This window comes from Phodopus roborovskii, unplaced genomic scaffold, assembly GCF_943737965.1.
Source record: "Phodopus roborovskii unplaced genomic scaffold, PHOROB, whole genome shotgun sequence".
In the NCBI taxonomy this organism is placed as follows: Eukaryota; Metazoa; Chordata; class Mammalia; order Rodentia; family Cricetidae; genus Phodopus; species Phodopus roborovskii.
Window position 1 is genome coordinate 3,306,043 of NW_026126412.1, and position 16,066 is coordinate 3,322,108.

General features: G+C 38.1%; 1 protein-coding gene across 9 annotated transcripts in view; it reads left to right on the forward strand.

Annotated features, from left to right (window-relative positions):
• Window positions 1–16,066, forward strand: part of Mctp1 (multiple C2 and transmembrane domain containing 1) — a 528,156-nt gene that overhangs the window by 222,451 nt on the left and 289,639 nt on the right. For all 9 annotated transcript variants that reach the window (XM_051182781.1, XM_051182775.1, XM_051182776.1 and 6 more), the window contains exon 2: window positions 2,146–2,260. In XM_051182781.1, the coding sequence (XP_051038738.1) occupies window positions 2,146–2,260 (115 nt within the window). The remainder of the gene's footprint in view (window positions 1–2,145; window positions 2,261–16,066) is intronic.

Sequence of the window (16,066 nt, forward strand, 5' to 3'; positions counted from 1 at the left end):
ATAATTTAAAGTACTGTATAACAATAAAAATTATAAGAATATTTTAACTATAAAGAGTTACCACAGTATGTTAAAAGTTAAGAAATTAGGAAATGTAGAAGTTACAGAGGATATAAAACAGCTTTAATGGTTCAATAGTTTAATGACCACATTCAACATGTATAAAGATCAAAGACAGAAGACACATCAGCGCTAAATATTTGCAACAAAACAAAGCAGGTATTACCATATGCAGGCTCAGGGAAAGTGGGAGAAGTTGGTCAAAACACAAAAACTTTCAGTTATTAGAGGAATAAGTATAGAGACCCAATATACAAAAAGGGTGACTATGTAGTTTGATAGTAACAATGAATTATATATTTGAAATTTTATTAAATGATCTTACCACAAAACAAAATACATAAAAAGCTAATAAAATGGCATAAAGCTGTATCGACTGACAATTGCAATAATCATTTCAAAAATACATGAATAACAAATTATCCATTGTAAGCCATAAAATAATAGGATTCTCCTTATTAATTTCACATCCATACATCCAGGAGGGGAGGAAGAGATGAAAGGAGGAGGGGGGAAGGGAGCAAAGCAGGGAGGGAGAGAGATAGAGAGAAAGAGAGATGTTAATTTATTGATAAAAAAAGTACCTGTGATACCAGTGATATTTTCTTAAATATATTGTGAATAATAGAAAAATACACTAACATTGTTCAAACTGGAAACTAAAACTTGTCATTTATAAGACTCAGCATGTTTGTGTATATTTAAGCAAGGCTTTGAATACTCTGAAAGGCTACATCCCAAACTGCTAAAAAAGTTATCCTGGAGCGAATCTTAGTTTTCACTGTCATGCTGTGAGAAGAGGGTTTGTATTAGTGTTAGCAGGAATTGAAAGGAAAGGCAGTTGCGGGGAGGCGAAGCAGAGGAGTACCTGAGGTTTGGCAGCTATTCGGCTGTGAGTAGGAGGCAAATGAAGAAGCCAAAGAAGGCTCAAAATTTCCAGTCTGGGGCCTGGGGACTGCAGCTGCCGTTTATGGATATGATGGGGAACAAGATGAATTCTTTTCATTGTTACCAGAGGAGAGGCTATGAGTTCAGGTGTCAATCAAAGTAACAGTGCTTCTTGTTTTAAGTAATAATTGCTCCACGAGGAAAGCTTTCTACATGGATCTTAAAACCTCAAATAAAGTACGGATTTGATTAAAGGGTGACTTTGCAGTATGTGAATTCCATCTCAGAAAAGTTTCCTTGATGAAGCTTTATAATCGCCTTTCCTGTGAATCGTGGTGCTGGGAGCCAGATTGGTCACTACTGTTCTTTCTTACCCATGCAAGCAAGTTTTAAAATTAAAGAACATCCTCTTTTAACCAGAAAAGAAATGAGAATCTTAAATAATCTCAGGCTTGGGAAGAAAGTAATTTCTCCTGCTGTATACAAACTAGCTGAAACAAACAAACAAACAAAAAATAGGAACTTTACATTTTTACCAAATGTTATTGTTTTAAAATATTCCATTAGGCAGCCCTGCCCAAGTCTCTGAAGTCTCTGGATCTGTAAACAGCATGTGCACTTTGAGTCCAAGGGAAGATGCATTGGAATTGAGCCCCATTGAGAATTTGTTTTCTGAAAATACTGTCAAAATGCTGGGAGAATTTATTTCTATATAAGTATGTCATATTTTATGTTGGGTCTGAAATTGAAGTGTATAATCCATCAGTAGGAGATATTTGCATAAATGAATGAGTCAACACAGTCATCACCTGAATAAATCCTTTTAATTTTCTTTCTTAGTTATGTGGAAGTCAGCTTCTTTTGCACATCTTTATTTCCAATCATCATTCACTGTATTTTTTTTTACTTCACACATGATATTTCTATGTTATTTTTTCTTAAGTGAATTGTATAATCATCCATAGGCAATATTTCTTCCTGCTGAAATAGCTGGCTGTAAACAGAGTTAAAATAGGACATTTATGTGACTGTCATGCTTTTATTTTGAGTTTAAGCACTTTCATGAATTTTACGCCTTCAGAGAATTGGTTGTGATGGTTGATTCCATTGGATAATTCTCATAGTTTGCAGTCTCCCATTGGAGAACTTTGACCAAAGGAAATAAACTTAGTATTTTGTATATTTCTTATTTTCCAGAAAATAAATACAGTTGGAACCAGTAATGCAGATATCCCTTTGGCTGATCCCGGAATGTACCAGTTGGACATCACGCTAAGAAGGGGTCAAAGTTTAGCTGCCCGGGATCGAGGAGGTAAAAATTTTAGAACAGTATCACCTAAAAAGCTTTTTCTATATCTTGTGACAGATTTTGTTCCCATTATTTGGATTCAGAGACACTTTACTAAGTGACAACCCCTTTGACATGGGTATACATGTATAGAGGTGAGCATACATTCAAATAAGTGAGGTATACATATGCATGGGTGGTCATACGTTCACAAATATGGTGGAAAAATAAACATTGGTAAAGTATACATTCACATAATGGAGGCATATGTACATAGTTGAGCATACATTTACATAGGTGAGCATAAATTTATAAGGGTGAGATGTGTTTTTACATAAGTGCAGCATACATTTATGTGGGTGAAATGCCATTTATGTAGATGGGCATGCATTAACTTATGTGAGTATACACTTATATAGGTTAGGCATACAATTACATCAGTTATACATATATTAACATGAGTGAGGCAGGCATACATTTACATGCATAGGGCATACATTTACATGGGTGGGGTATACTTTAAACATAGATGAAACATACATTTACATAAGTGGGTCTACATTTATATAAGTGACAAATATATTTGTTTAGGGGATAATACATTGGTGCAGATAAGGCATACTTTTACATAGGCTAGACATATGTTTACATGGGTGAGCATACATGTACATAGATGGGCCATACATTTTTATAGGTGAGCATATGTTTATAATGGAAGCTTTGTCAGAAGTTGGCTTTTGGTAGAAAAGGTCCTTTCTTAACTGGAGTTGTTCAGTTCAATCTGCTGACATTGTGATGTTCAAGGCTAACATCTTCTCAAAACTTGGAAACCTTTAATCAGCAGCTTCAGAAACTTGGTTGGATGTCTGCTTCTTGGTATACAGAAATTTATAGGCAGTCCTAAGGGGAAAGGAAGGCATTACCTTTTAGTTCTCAGATTCCAAATGCATGGGCAATCTCTAATGAATTAGTCTGGGAATTACAAGAGCTTTCTAGACCCAGGATAGAGGCAGAATATGGAAAGAGTCTAGTGGACTGGGGAGCAGCCTGAGGGGATGTTCAACACCTATTCTGTAGAAGTTAGAGATTCAGCAGGTCTGAGAACCCCACACCTTCAGGATGCTAAGTACAGATGTACCTCTCATCAGGAGGAACAATGGTCCCTATGCCTACACCAGCCCATTCTCGAATTTAGACAGATCCTGACCATATGATGCTTTTGCCACTGCACCTCAATTTGTAGGATGTCCAAGAAACAAGATTGGGGGATGCAGGTTATCATTGCTATTCCTTGACTCTAAATGATGAATTATTTAATGTAACATTGAATTTTTATAACTAGAAACTATAAACACTGGTTCAGTTTTAAGTAAAAACTAGTAAATGTCCTAACATCCCTAATGAATGAAGAGTGAGAAAAATGTTAAAGATTTGTAGACAAGGGGAGATTTCCAGAATTAAATGTCTGTTCTAGAGGCTAAAGAGAAATATTTATTTAATCATACTATCTCAGAAGTTGCACTCAGAATAGAGAAACAAAGGCAAATAACTTACAGTTAGCACCATTTCACACAACATTTTAATTATTCAAAGTGAAATCAAATTAAATTATTTTATCTGAAATACAATTAGACCAGGAAATGACAGCAAACTTTTAATCCCAGATCTGTCTGTTCCCAATATTGTTAAACACATATACATACAGCTACTTTGTATAGCATTGCTTATAGTTATGTAATTGTTGAAACAACAGAAGTACCCTCAAATATGTTAATAGTTGAAAAAACTATTGATCGCCCACACAAGAGGATAGCATGTAATTGTGAGAAAAAAGAGAGAGTAAAAAAATGTCTAAAAGGTAATGTGGAAAATTTGACAAGATAAATTGTTAGGTTCATATAACCAAAGTTCAAGAGGGTGTCAGTTGAATGCAATGTTTCTTGTAAGAAACAAGAAGCTATAATAAACTAGGCAGTCTGCTAATTTGTGTAAAAAGAATATAGGAAGAAAAAGTTAGATGCTGATGAGATTGGTAACATTCTGACTATAGGTGAGAGAAGGTGGCAAAAACAGGGATAAGTGTTCCCAGAAAGATACTGCCCAGAAAGACCCAAATACCTTTGTTCTCTGTGCCTCTCATCACATATTCACAGGAGAATGGAAGGGGAAAAATCCCACTGTCAGCATCATAGTCAACATCCCCATGATGTCTGGACTCTGTTTTTGTAGGATCCTTCTTATGCAGTGGTCACTGAAGGCAGGCTGAACACTCTGAGCTGGTCGTTATTCTCCCTTTTATTTGACTTGTTTGCTAGCACAGATGACTTCTTAGAATTCTTCTCCCTTTTTCTGAGTTTTCTGATGAACTATAGACAGTATTATAATCTTGAGAGTCTTACACACCTAAGTGGAGAGCTAAGTTGTACATTGTATTAGCAGTGTGACTTTTAGTGAGATGTTGCAGGCTTTCTCCTCCAATGATAAGGTCCAGGTTTAGTAAACAGGAATGCAGGCTAATTTCATATAAATAATGTATTATCTTTCATTCGTGCATAAACAACTCTCAAGTAATATTTCAAGCATGCTAATCCTAAAAGTATTGTCTTTCTGAAATTTTGATTGTCAATTTATCTTGCAGTCCCTTCTAGTCAGCTTTGAGAAGACACCATTTTCATTTTAATTAAGTTAGACTTTTCAGGAGATAAACCTTTGGACTGCACCATCCATACTATCATCTATCATATTTTGAATGTGCTGTGTTCTAAGCAGGCTGTTGTACTATGTGTAAATTAAGAGCAATTGGGATAGGTGTGTCAGGTAATAGCATTTCTCTTCTTTCTTTTCCTACAATTTGGGTCATGGAGCATATATTGGTTCCCTAGGAGCCATAATAGATAACCACACTTAAGGCCAGAAAGATGGAAATGCATTAGCTTGGACTTAATGGAGCCAAGAATTTAAAACCTGATACGGCAAGGCAAATTCTCTCTGGGTGTTCCAGGAAACACTTGCAGTTTTCAGCTTGCTGCTTCTGTGACCCCAAGCAGCCCTTGGTTTGCAGGGACATCAGCCTAATCTGTGACTCCATCCTTACATGGTTTTCTTGACTGTGCCATCACCTCCATGTCTTCCTCCCCTTTTTCTTACAGGGACAAAATCAGCAGGGTCTAGCCTTAATTCCAGGATGAGCTTCTCACAAGGCCCTTTGCTTAATTATACCTCCAAGCACCTCACTTCCAAGTGAATAGGGATTAACACATACATGTTATGGGGAAACCCAAGTTAACTTACTATAGCAGTAGTTCTCACACCTGTGGGTCTAGGCCCCCCCCCTTGGGGTCCAATGACCTTTATAGGGATTGCATATCAAAAATGCTGAACAATAGATATTTACCTTGTGATTAATAACTAGCAAAATTATAGTTATGAAGTAACAATGAAAACAATCTTCTGGCTGGGGTCACCACACATGAGGACCTTTATTAAAGTGTCGTAACAACAGGTAGGTTGAAAACCACCATACTACTAGGTATTTCTTTTCATTGTATGCTAGAAATAAATTTAATAAAGATATAGAGTTGATCATTTATTTGTAACATTACTATAAATTCATGCATTTTTGTGGGTCTAGAGTTCTGCATCAGGGTACCTGCAGCTGCTGGAGTCTGCCCTGAGCCTTATGCCTGTGCTAAAGAAAGTTTCCCGGCATACTGAAAGCCATGTTCTCAGTGGAGTAAGAACAAGAGAACGCTGATAGATGGATATGGTTGTGGAAGCTAACCACCTGTCAACCTTCATTTTATCAGTAATTTAGAACGTGCACCAGACCCAACAGTGCCAGATGTAAGGCAAGTTGAAACATGTTTTCCCTAGAAAAGAAATTCAATGAAATATGATTAAAACATCCTGCATTGTAAGTATAAACAAGTCCTTTTTCAAGTTAGGGGGCCAGTCAACATTTTCAACACCAGAATGTATCTCTGAAAGCACTTTGAGAGTTATTTGAGTAGGCAAGGAGTGGGTCTATCCCACTCAGGCATCATGGCAGGACATCAGGCATCATGCAGGATGCCTGGAACTTACCAAGTTTCTTTGACTCTCAAGAGGCCTGGCTACAAGGGCACCACTGTCACAGCACGCACATTCATGCTTGCGTCTCCAGACTCCTGCTTTGTTTTGAAGCTTAGAACTGTCCTCATGTTAGGATGGCTACATCTCACCTGGAGAAGCTGTGTTTTGTAACTACCAACTGGAATAATCACTAAAAGTACCCCATTTCACTATCAAAACAATTAAAATTTCAAAGTAATGAACACTTACTAATACTTTCCTAAAACAGATTTTTTTCATCTCATTAAAATTCATCAGAAAATTAAGCATATGAGTTGGGGGTATAGCTAAATGTAAAGCATCTACCTGCTCTGTAGGCTCAAGACTTTGGAGTTTAAGCAATAATGCTAAAGGGGATAAAGCATTGCATACATTCTGATTTCCCAAGGACTATGCCAACAAGAATGGTTTCCTCTGAGTGCATTCCCTGCATATCCTTAGAAGTTAGCCTTTAATAAGCTGTGCTGATGAAGAAAAAACAGGTCATGTTGTGTTCTGGGCTATGATGATGAATTAAATGTGTTGCTACTCAATTTTCTTTTAAAGTTTCTTAAAGTGGTGAGAACCAGATATAAGTAGCTTATCTGTTGGAGACATGATCGCCTACAAACATGTTGATGTTGTTCCTTTAACAAAGATCCTACTGTTGAGACATTTTTAAGAATACCCTGTCTTTTAAAATATTTTACTCATACATTTTATGCAGTAATCATGGGTAATCAACTCATTTTTACAATGTGTAATAAACAAGTCAAGATAATTTTCACCTCTTTCGGTAATCACCTTCTGTGTTGGGTATTTAATGTTCTTGTTATTTTGAAATGAATCATACGTTGTTTTCACTAGTAATAGGTGTTAGGCTTGTTCCCTCCATTCTGTGTCTGGTCCCTTTTGTTCCTATTCTTTGCCTATCCCAGTATTCAGTGACCCAACTACATTCCATTTATTTTTCTACAAGATTGACTTAGTGCTATTCACAAGTGAGTAAGAACATGGCCAGATTGTTTTGCTTAACACAGTGACCTTCAGTCCCATTTATGTTGCTGCAAATGAAAGAATTTCATAGTCTGTAACCTTAAACTTCATAGATATTTGTGTTTTTGGATGCAGGCACGTAGACATACTCAATATGCAAACAATATGTATAATGTTTCTGAAAATGCATATCATTATGATTAGTACATATGGCTGTGGTTTGGGTAAGTATGCCAGAAGGCTCACATGTGGTTTTTCAGTTTTTGTTGTTGTTGCTGTTACTTACAGGAAGGTTTTTGTTTGTTTTGAAAGTTGTTGTTTGCGACAAGTCCTACTATGTAGTCTAGGCTGGACTTGAACACCACACCCAGTTTGAGTACTTGTGTTCAATGCTTGGGAACCCAGTGTAATGTTCAGAAGAAGCTTTGGCCACATGATTGGGTTGTGAGCGCTGTGACTTGGTCAGTGGATTCATCTGATAGAATCACAATTTGATGTCCTGGGAAGCAGTAGACACTTTCAGAGTTGGAGGAACTTAGTTAATGTGGATTGTTATAGCGTGTGCTATCAATTGTCCTGGACACATTTCTTACTTTCTGTCTCCTGTTGATCTTGAGGTATAAACCACTTTGCTCTCCTGCTACATCACCATGATTCCTTGCTTCATCCACAGTCCTGGGAACTACCACATACAGTAACTATGAGCCAAAACCTGTGAAACAGTGAGCCAAAGTAACCCTTCCTATATCAATCTGCTTTGTTTGATGCTATCCACAATAGTCACCATTAACTAGTGGAGATATAGACTATTCTTTTTTAATGCTTTATTTTTTTATAGATAGAAAACATACTACTTGGTGGTATGTAAAGACCCCTTGGTTGCATATTAGTAAAACTGGCCATACAATTGCCAAATCACAAGAATTTAATAAATGACTTGATGTTTGCCCTGTTTGCCCAGGATCAATTCTAACTGATCTCAGCATTATTAAATCTGAACCATAGAAAAAGTTCCCTTGTCTATTCCCCAGGCTTCTCTTACAGCACTATGTATGGAGTAAATTGCTTTCTTTAGGGTCTGCCTGGAGGTAAAATCTTTACCAAATGTAAATCTGCCTGGAACTCCTTCAGCTGAATTCACCAGCTCCCCAAAGAGAATGAGATTATTTCCACACATGAACTGTAAAATCTAACTACACCTGACTAAATAGTTACCTTCTAAAGCCTTCTTTCTTCTTTTGCTGTGGCTACAAAGTTGCTTTCTTTAATTATAACAAAGTGAAAGAGAGAGGGCCACTTTTTAAGTCAAATTTTATTGAAATTCTGCAAATATCTACATTTCCGTGAATAATGAAAAGACTAAGGACAGTGCTATGTAATATTTGACAGTGTGCTGTGTACATTATAAGCAAACAATATACATCATATATCCTTCATTCAACTACATAGCCTTTGCCAATAATACATTAGTATACATAAGTTATACATTAACTTAATTTTGAATAAGTAGAATTTAATTTAGCTGCTGTTAAGAAAAGGTGGTTTTAAAGCTTACTGCATTTGAAAAGAGGATCATGGAGTTCTGCCTGGCAGAGACATCATCATTATATCTGCCTGGGCATCATAGCTTGTATTCATAGCTTTCCATCTTAAGAGGTATGTTTTTTTCTTGATAGAAACATAGCTTTTGACATATATTGTCAAAATGCTCTCAGGAATTAACTCTAAATGGCCTGAAATTAGGTAATAGAAAGTGTACACAATATTCTTTACATAAAAATTTGAAGGTCAGTTGGCACAGTATCCCAAATAAGAATGAATTTACATTTTTGGTACAGATAGATGATACAGCCACACCTATATAATATTATGGGTCTATTAATTAAGATTATTTTGAGAGAAGGCATTGATTCTAGTTGGTTCTAATTTAATCTAAATTTAGGGCGAACAATAGAGCTAAAAGAAAACTGCAGGCTTTATTGTGTGCTTTCAAATAAACAATAATCATACCCATAATATTTGAAAGCCACTTGAGTTACATGTCACTTCACTGTCACTGTCTCGCTTCTGTTTCTCTGGTCTTATACCAGCATTGACTTTCACAAAGTCATGTGCTCTTGAGCACAGTTGCTCAAGTTGCAGATTTCATTTAGAAAGTGTACCCGTGAATTTATCTTTGCTTCCCCAACAGTCCTTTCCATGAAGGTGTGAACCTGTTTGTCTCTAGTGAGAACTCAATCCCTGCCCTGCATCCAACAGTGGGAGACTTTAAGCATCATGAGGTGAGACAGACTGCTGTGCATGGCAGGCTGATGCCCTCGTTACTTTATTACTGACATCAGAATGGAGGATAGCAGCATTTCCTAGTAGAATTGAACACACAGGCAAATGCCAGTAAATTAGGCAGCGATCACTCTGAGGGAGGCTTTCCTGTAATCACTGCGATGCTGTGTGCTCTTCATTTCACTCCAGTAGGGTGTGCAGTACATCCAAGACCAAACATGTTCCCTGATACAAAAGTGTCAGAGTAAATCGAACCTTTCATCTGCTTTTGATTTCTTTCACATCACATGAAGCAGTATTTCATGACCATTATGGTTTTTACACATCAGCCTTATAAGTCTATCTTGTAAAAACTTGACATAAATTTTTACAAGAACTGTCTCTTTTGGTTACATAGGTGCTGTGTGACAAGGTTGATCCTGGGGAGATGCAACATACATGTTTACTCACCCCACATAAGAAGCCCATGACAAAGTATGGTTACCACCAAAGTCCAGCTTGGTGAACCAATGAGTTTTATTCAGACTACTTACAGGAATTGGGGTGACGGTTATTTATAGGACCAGAAATGACTCAAAGGCAGCTGCATCACCAAAGTCCACCCCACGGGTGACAGCTCACAAAGCTGGGAACACTGCACAGCCTGTAGGCAGCTCATCGGGTTGGAGAATGTCCTTTCCATGTGGCTCAGTTGGTCTAAAGCTCTTTCCAGGCAGTATGGCTAGTAACTGCTTCTCCAGGCAGCTATTGCAGTCTCAAGTCTTTGCAGCTTGGTTTGTCTGAAAGTGACCAAGCTAAAGTTATTGCTTACTTGGGGGAGTAGTGGCTACCGAATCTGGTCAGTTTCGGGGACTTACGAGGCTATTTTGCGTTGTTTACCTTCCTGCCTAAGAAGCTTCTCTTCAGAATTGAGGGTTTCAGAAGAAACTGTTACATAACAACAGGGCAAAATGATAAAATCTACATGGAGCAGAATACGAAGCTACTGTAAGGCTTTGTTTCTCACAGCATCCAGAGACAATTTCCAGAGACACACAAAGGAGGATCCCAAAGACAACAGCTTCCTGGCAAATGGGACTCTGTGTGCCTTTATTTTTTGCCTTGAGTTGTTTAGCAATATCATTGACATATTGCCTGTTCAGTTTTCCAGGAGAATAGAGAGTGAACAAAATGCCATTCTTTCTTTAAGAGTGAGGACAGGGCTCCCCAACACTAGGGTGAGTCTTGAGAAAATACAGAAAATTGGGAATATTTCTAAATCATGTCTAATGCAGTCCTCCCCAACACCTGCCATGTTGCATGCCATTGGAAAGAATCTCAAGGTGAAAAGTGAGCCTGTGGTGTCTGTGGCATATGTTCAAGAAGTGCCAAGGTTATTCTGTATATGAAAATGCCCTCCTGTTTTATTATCTCAGTTTATGGGCAGACCTTGGATACAGAGCAAAAGCCACTGAATTTTCAGCAGAAATACAAGTGTTCAGCAATAAGAAGTAGCAGCATCCTTGTCTGTGTAACAACCACAGTAACAACACTGTAATAGTCAGGATATTTGCAAAGCAATGATACTCCAACAGTTTCAGGTGACCTTGACCAAGGAATAGTCAAGACTGATATTATCGGGATTAGGATAGCCTCTGGCCATGCCTATGAGGGATTGTCTTGATTAGGTTACTAGAAAGCGGAAGATCTACCCACTGTGGGCAGCACCATCCTGTAGGCTGAGGGAACCAGACTGAATAAAAGGAGAAAGTGAGATGAGCACCAGCTTTCATCATCCTGTTTCTAAGATTATACAACAGTGGTTCTCAACCTTCCTAACATTGGGACCCTTGAACACAATTCCTCATGCTGTGGTGACCCCAACCATAAAATTGTTTTCACTGCTACTTCATAACTGTAATTTAGTTACTGTTATGAATTCTAGTGTAAATATCAGATATGCAGGATATGTATTATGTGGCTTTGTGAAAGGATCCCCAGCCCCCACAAACTCTGGTCATTTCCCCAACCTGATGGATTTTTACTTATGAACTGCAAGCTTAAATAAACCATTCATTCTTTAAGTTGCTTTTGGCAGTTATTGTATCATCACAGCAACAAGAAAGGTAGCTAGTGCAAATATCACTGTTTTCTTCTTATGTGTATTTTCTTTTAAAATTTTTAAAATTCTCTTCTTGTCTATATTTCCATAGTTCTCAATCCGTGGGTCTCAACCACTTTGGGGCTTGAATGACCCTTTCACAGGGGCTGCATATCAGATACGTTGCATATCAGATATTTATATTGTGATTCATAACAGCAGTAAAATTACAGTTATGAGGTAACAGTGAAATAATTTTATGGTTGGGAGTCACCACAACATGAGGAACTGTATAAAGGATCACAGCATTAGGAAGATTGAGAGCTGAGCCAGTGCTGTATGTTAACATATAGACATGTATAGGAAATCATGATAAACAGAACATTTTAGGTTAAATGCAACGAATTTTTTAAAAATATAAAACAGTTTTACTACATTGATTTTACCTTTATAACTTGAGTATTTATTGACACTGTAAACACTCACAGATTTCTAAATACACAAATAAATACTAAGTGAATCAATCTTCTTTGACTTTCAAGATATATTTTACTCATATAATTGATTGTTTTTATAAAATACATACTCGTCTTGCATTCAGAACTCTCTAAGAAAGTTGTCCCCACACAGCAATGATTTTTCAGTGCAGCTACAAATCAGGATCACTTTGGGATTTGCAAATTTTGTGGCCTTATCCCTGACTCACAGAATTACACTATCTGAAAAGAAAGCCCATTCATTGGTATTTTTAAAAATCATTTGGCTGATTCTGATGCAAGTTTGAGAGTCATTGATGAAAATATTTCCCCCAAACCACATGCTGATCCCCACACATAAACCTCACACTGTAAATAAATGTTTGCAGCCACATATGGACAAGCAGAAAGCCACTGTGCCAACTGACATGTTTAATAAGTGACTGCTAAGTAAATAAAACCGTGAAAATAAAGCACAGGTGGAAAATGTCCTGGACAAAAACCTCAGTGGCAGCCAGAAGAGCCCAGTGGGAGACCACCTGCTTCTGGAGACTTGTTTCCTAGAGTGGCTCACTCTTCGGTCAGGCAGTGAACAACTAGCTACATGGTTGCTCCACAAATACAGCACAAACCACAGAATTCCTAAGGTCAAGTATTCTCTGTGAACATGTATGGTCAGGTAATGCTCCCCTGAATACAAAATTGCTCCTCTGACTCTGATTCACTCCCCAGATCCTAGGATCAAATGACAAGACATGCCATAGACCATGGGCCCTTTCAGATGTCCCCTAGACTGGAATCACAGTTCTGAACTAAGAGCTCCATCTGGCATGCCTTTGAAGACTGATGTCTCACATTTTTAAAATCATGTGTATGCATATATATCTGTATGTCTGGATGCACACATGAATGCTGGGAACTGAACTCAGTTCCTCTGCAAGAGCAGTCAGCCCAGGCTGCATGCTTTTAAAGTGGAAGGGGGAAAATATAATAAAATGAAAAGAATCTTGGCTGTTCTTGTGAAGCTTCATTAGCCAGTAGGCAACCATCATTTGCTCAGCATTTGTATTCCCTGCGAAACACATAATCTCTAAGGTTCCTGTAAGAAATTTTGGAGGACAGCTTTATAATCATGTGTCAGATCTGATCTTTTTGTGCACACAAAAAGGTCTCCTGTAGATCAAATGAAAATTTCAATCCCATGAACATTTTATTGATTTTTTATTTATTTATTTATTTATTTATTTATTTATTTTTTTATTTTTTGGTTTTTCAACACAGGGTTTCTCTGTATTGCTTTGGGACTTGCTCTGTAGACCAGGCTTGCCTGGAACTCACAGGAATCCACCTGCTTCTGCCTCTGGAGTATTGATAATTTTAATATCTAAATTTCCTTATGTTCCCTAAATGCAAATGTGAGCTTGGTTTCCAGATCAAAGAGCAAGCATTAATTATTCTTTCTTGTGTCTACTTCTCAGGCCCATGCTCTCTTCCCCTGAGGGAGACACAGTGAGTGCTCATGTGACCTGCACTTAAAAGATCCATATTGCATGGGGAGGGGCCACACTGTGCCCCTTTGGTGTGTCTGCAACACAAGCTGCACAGCAGTCACTTCTCTATTGAGAAAGGGAGAAACTTTGTCTTCCTAATGTGTACAGACTATATCTTTGGGACAGAGAAAAAGTTCCAAGATCCTCATTACCCTTTAGAAATAAAGTGTAGTTCTGGACTCTCAGCCTTAGAGGGAACCTGGTTGAGACAAAGTGGGCATTCTTGGTCTCCAGAGCCTGTGACGCTCCACCCACTCCACTCCCTACACGCGGTTCTCCATTACTGCCAAGCTTGGATTCTGTACATTGTTACTGTGTGACAATACTGTGCAATTGCAATTTGAAGTGAAAGTCTCTTTATAGTTGAAGGATGACCAATTTGCTCTGCATAAACACCTCTAAAATGTAGCTCAGCAGTTTAGAATTCAGAGCAGTTTTATAGTAAAGTGTCCTCAGAAGCAATAACTACGGAATTGTGCATTTGGTTTTTCTAAAGTTCTTGTGCAGTTAGAACTTACCACTTACTGAATAAAGTTAGCAGAGATGTGTTAAACTGGAAAACAGCTTCACTCCTCTTTATTAGAGAAAGCCTATGAATATAATTATAAAAGTAAAATAAATGGCTTTTTAAAGAGTTATTGAGAATTCTGAAACGGCAGTAGGTTTTAATAATACTTTATTCCTGTCATAGAAGGACATAATTTCCTTACGCCCCAGGAACAACCCTGGTAGACAAGTTCAGGAGGCCATGGTGAGGGTAAGCCTGAGACAAAGCAGGGGAAGGGTTGCTGCAACGTGAGTAATGATGCAGGTGACCTGATGGTTCAGCCTTGGTGTAGAATTTCCTCAACATGTCTCAGTGGGAAACCAAAAGCGTGGCTTATTCAGCACTGTCCATTTACTATCCAAGTGCTGTACCCAAGGCTGAGCAACCATGGGCTAGCCCAGGGACAGGCCAAGCAAGTTCTGGCTACAGAAAGCTGGAGCATGTGAGACAGGAATGAGGCGGAACACTTTTGTTTAGCAGAGTGTGATGCAGGCAGGCATATTACTGGACACCCTCAAGTCTGGCATAGCACAGAACAAGAACAAGTCACCAAGTAAGAAGTCCCATCTGCAAACTGAAGACCGCAAAAATATTATGCCTCTCCTAGGCATGTCTGAGTGGTAGCTGCAAGGACCTTTCTTTTCCACTGTGTTAAGTCTGTATTTTATACTCTAGTGGGCTCTGGAAATTGGCATTTTCTTTTGTTTTTATGGATTTCACTGTCGACAGCCTCCTCATTGTGTCTTTGTGCTCCTGACTCTAAAGGTCCAGCCCATCGTCCTTATAGAGAAAAGAAAGTAGGACGCTGAGAACTGGAAAAAAGCAAGTGTTTTTCTGGTTTTAAAGATAATGCCTACAGTTTTCACCTGACTGTTTAAAGCACGTAGCTTCTATTTCCTTTAAATAGCATGCTAATCATCTGTTAATCATTTCAGACCTGCTCTTTGGTGCATTTTATATTCCTGAAAAGAGATCGTTATTAGGTCCCAAGCCTGCAGGAAACATCAGGCTACCTCAAACAATCAGCACTCTGGGTATTTTAAATAATGGGAAATGCTTTCTTTTTCTGCTCTTGGCTTCACTATTTTGATTCAATACAATTGCTAAACACAAATGTCCTTTGCCATTCCGAACGATAGACACGACAGCAGAAGTCATATGTACCAAAAAGTCAATAGAGAGAAAAGACAACATCTCAGATGGCATGCTGTCCATGCAGAAAGTGGAAGAGTATTTAACTTTTCACAAGAAAATAAGGAATTGTTTTAAAATTTGTTAAGTAAAGGCAGAACATTTTAGATTTATTATCGGCTCGAGAGTACTCACTACAACTGTACAGATTTTAGATGCATGAGGCTTTTCTTCTAGGCTATTGATCTATAATTGGGTATTAGATGTCAGAGCCCCAGGAAGAAACAGCTCCGCACATTTTTATTAAGTTCAGTGTAATTGAAGGAAATGTGGTGGGAAGTGTTCTGGGAATTCTCTGTGGAGAGAGCCCTAGCCAAACCAATGCAATTCTGTGATTATCTGTGGCCTGAGCATATACCTGAGGGACCCTATATTGAGGTCTGGGAGATAAAATGTAATAAATCACTCAAACAAAACTGGATTTAGGACTTGTGGTGCAGGAAGAATTCTAAAATGACTCCTAATGACCCAAGTCTTCATATATCGAGTCCTCAGAGAAGAAACCTGTGAATTGTGGGATATCACGCCTGTGACTGTGCTGCTTTTATTCATGTAATAAATGTCTCCAAAGCCAGTCAAAAGGGAGGTGACCTTCAGTGGGCCTTATTTAATCAGGTA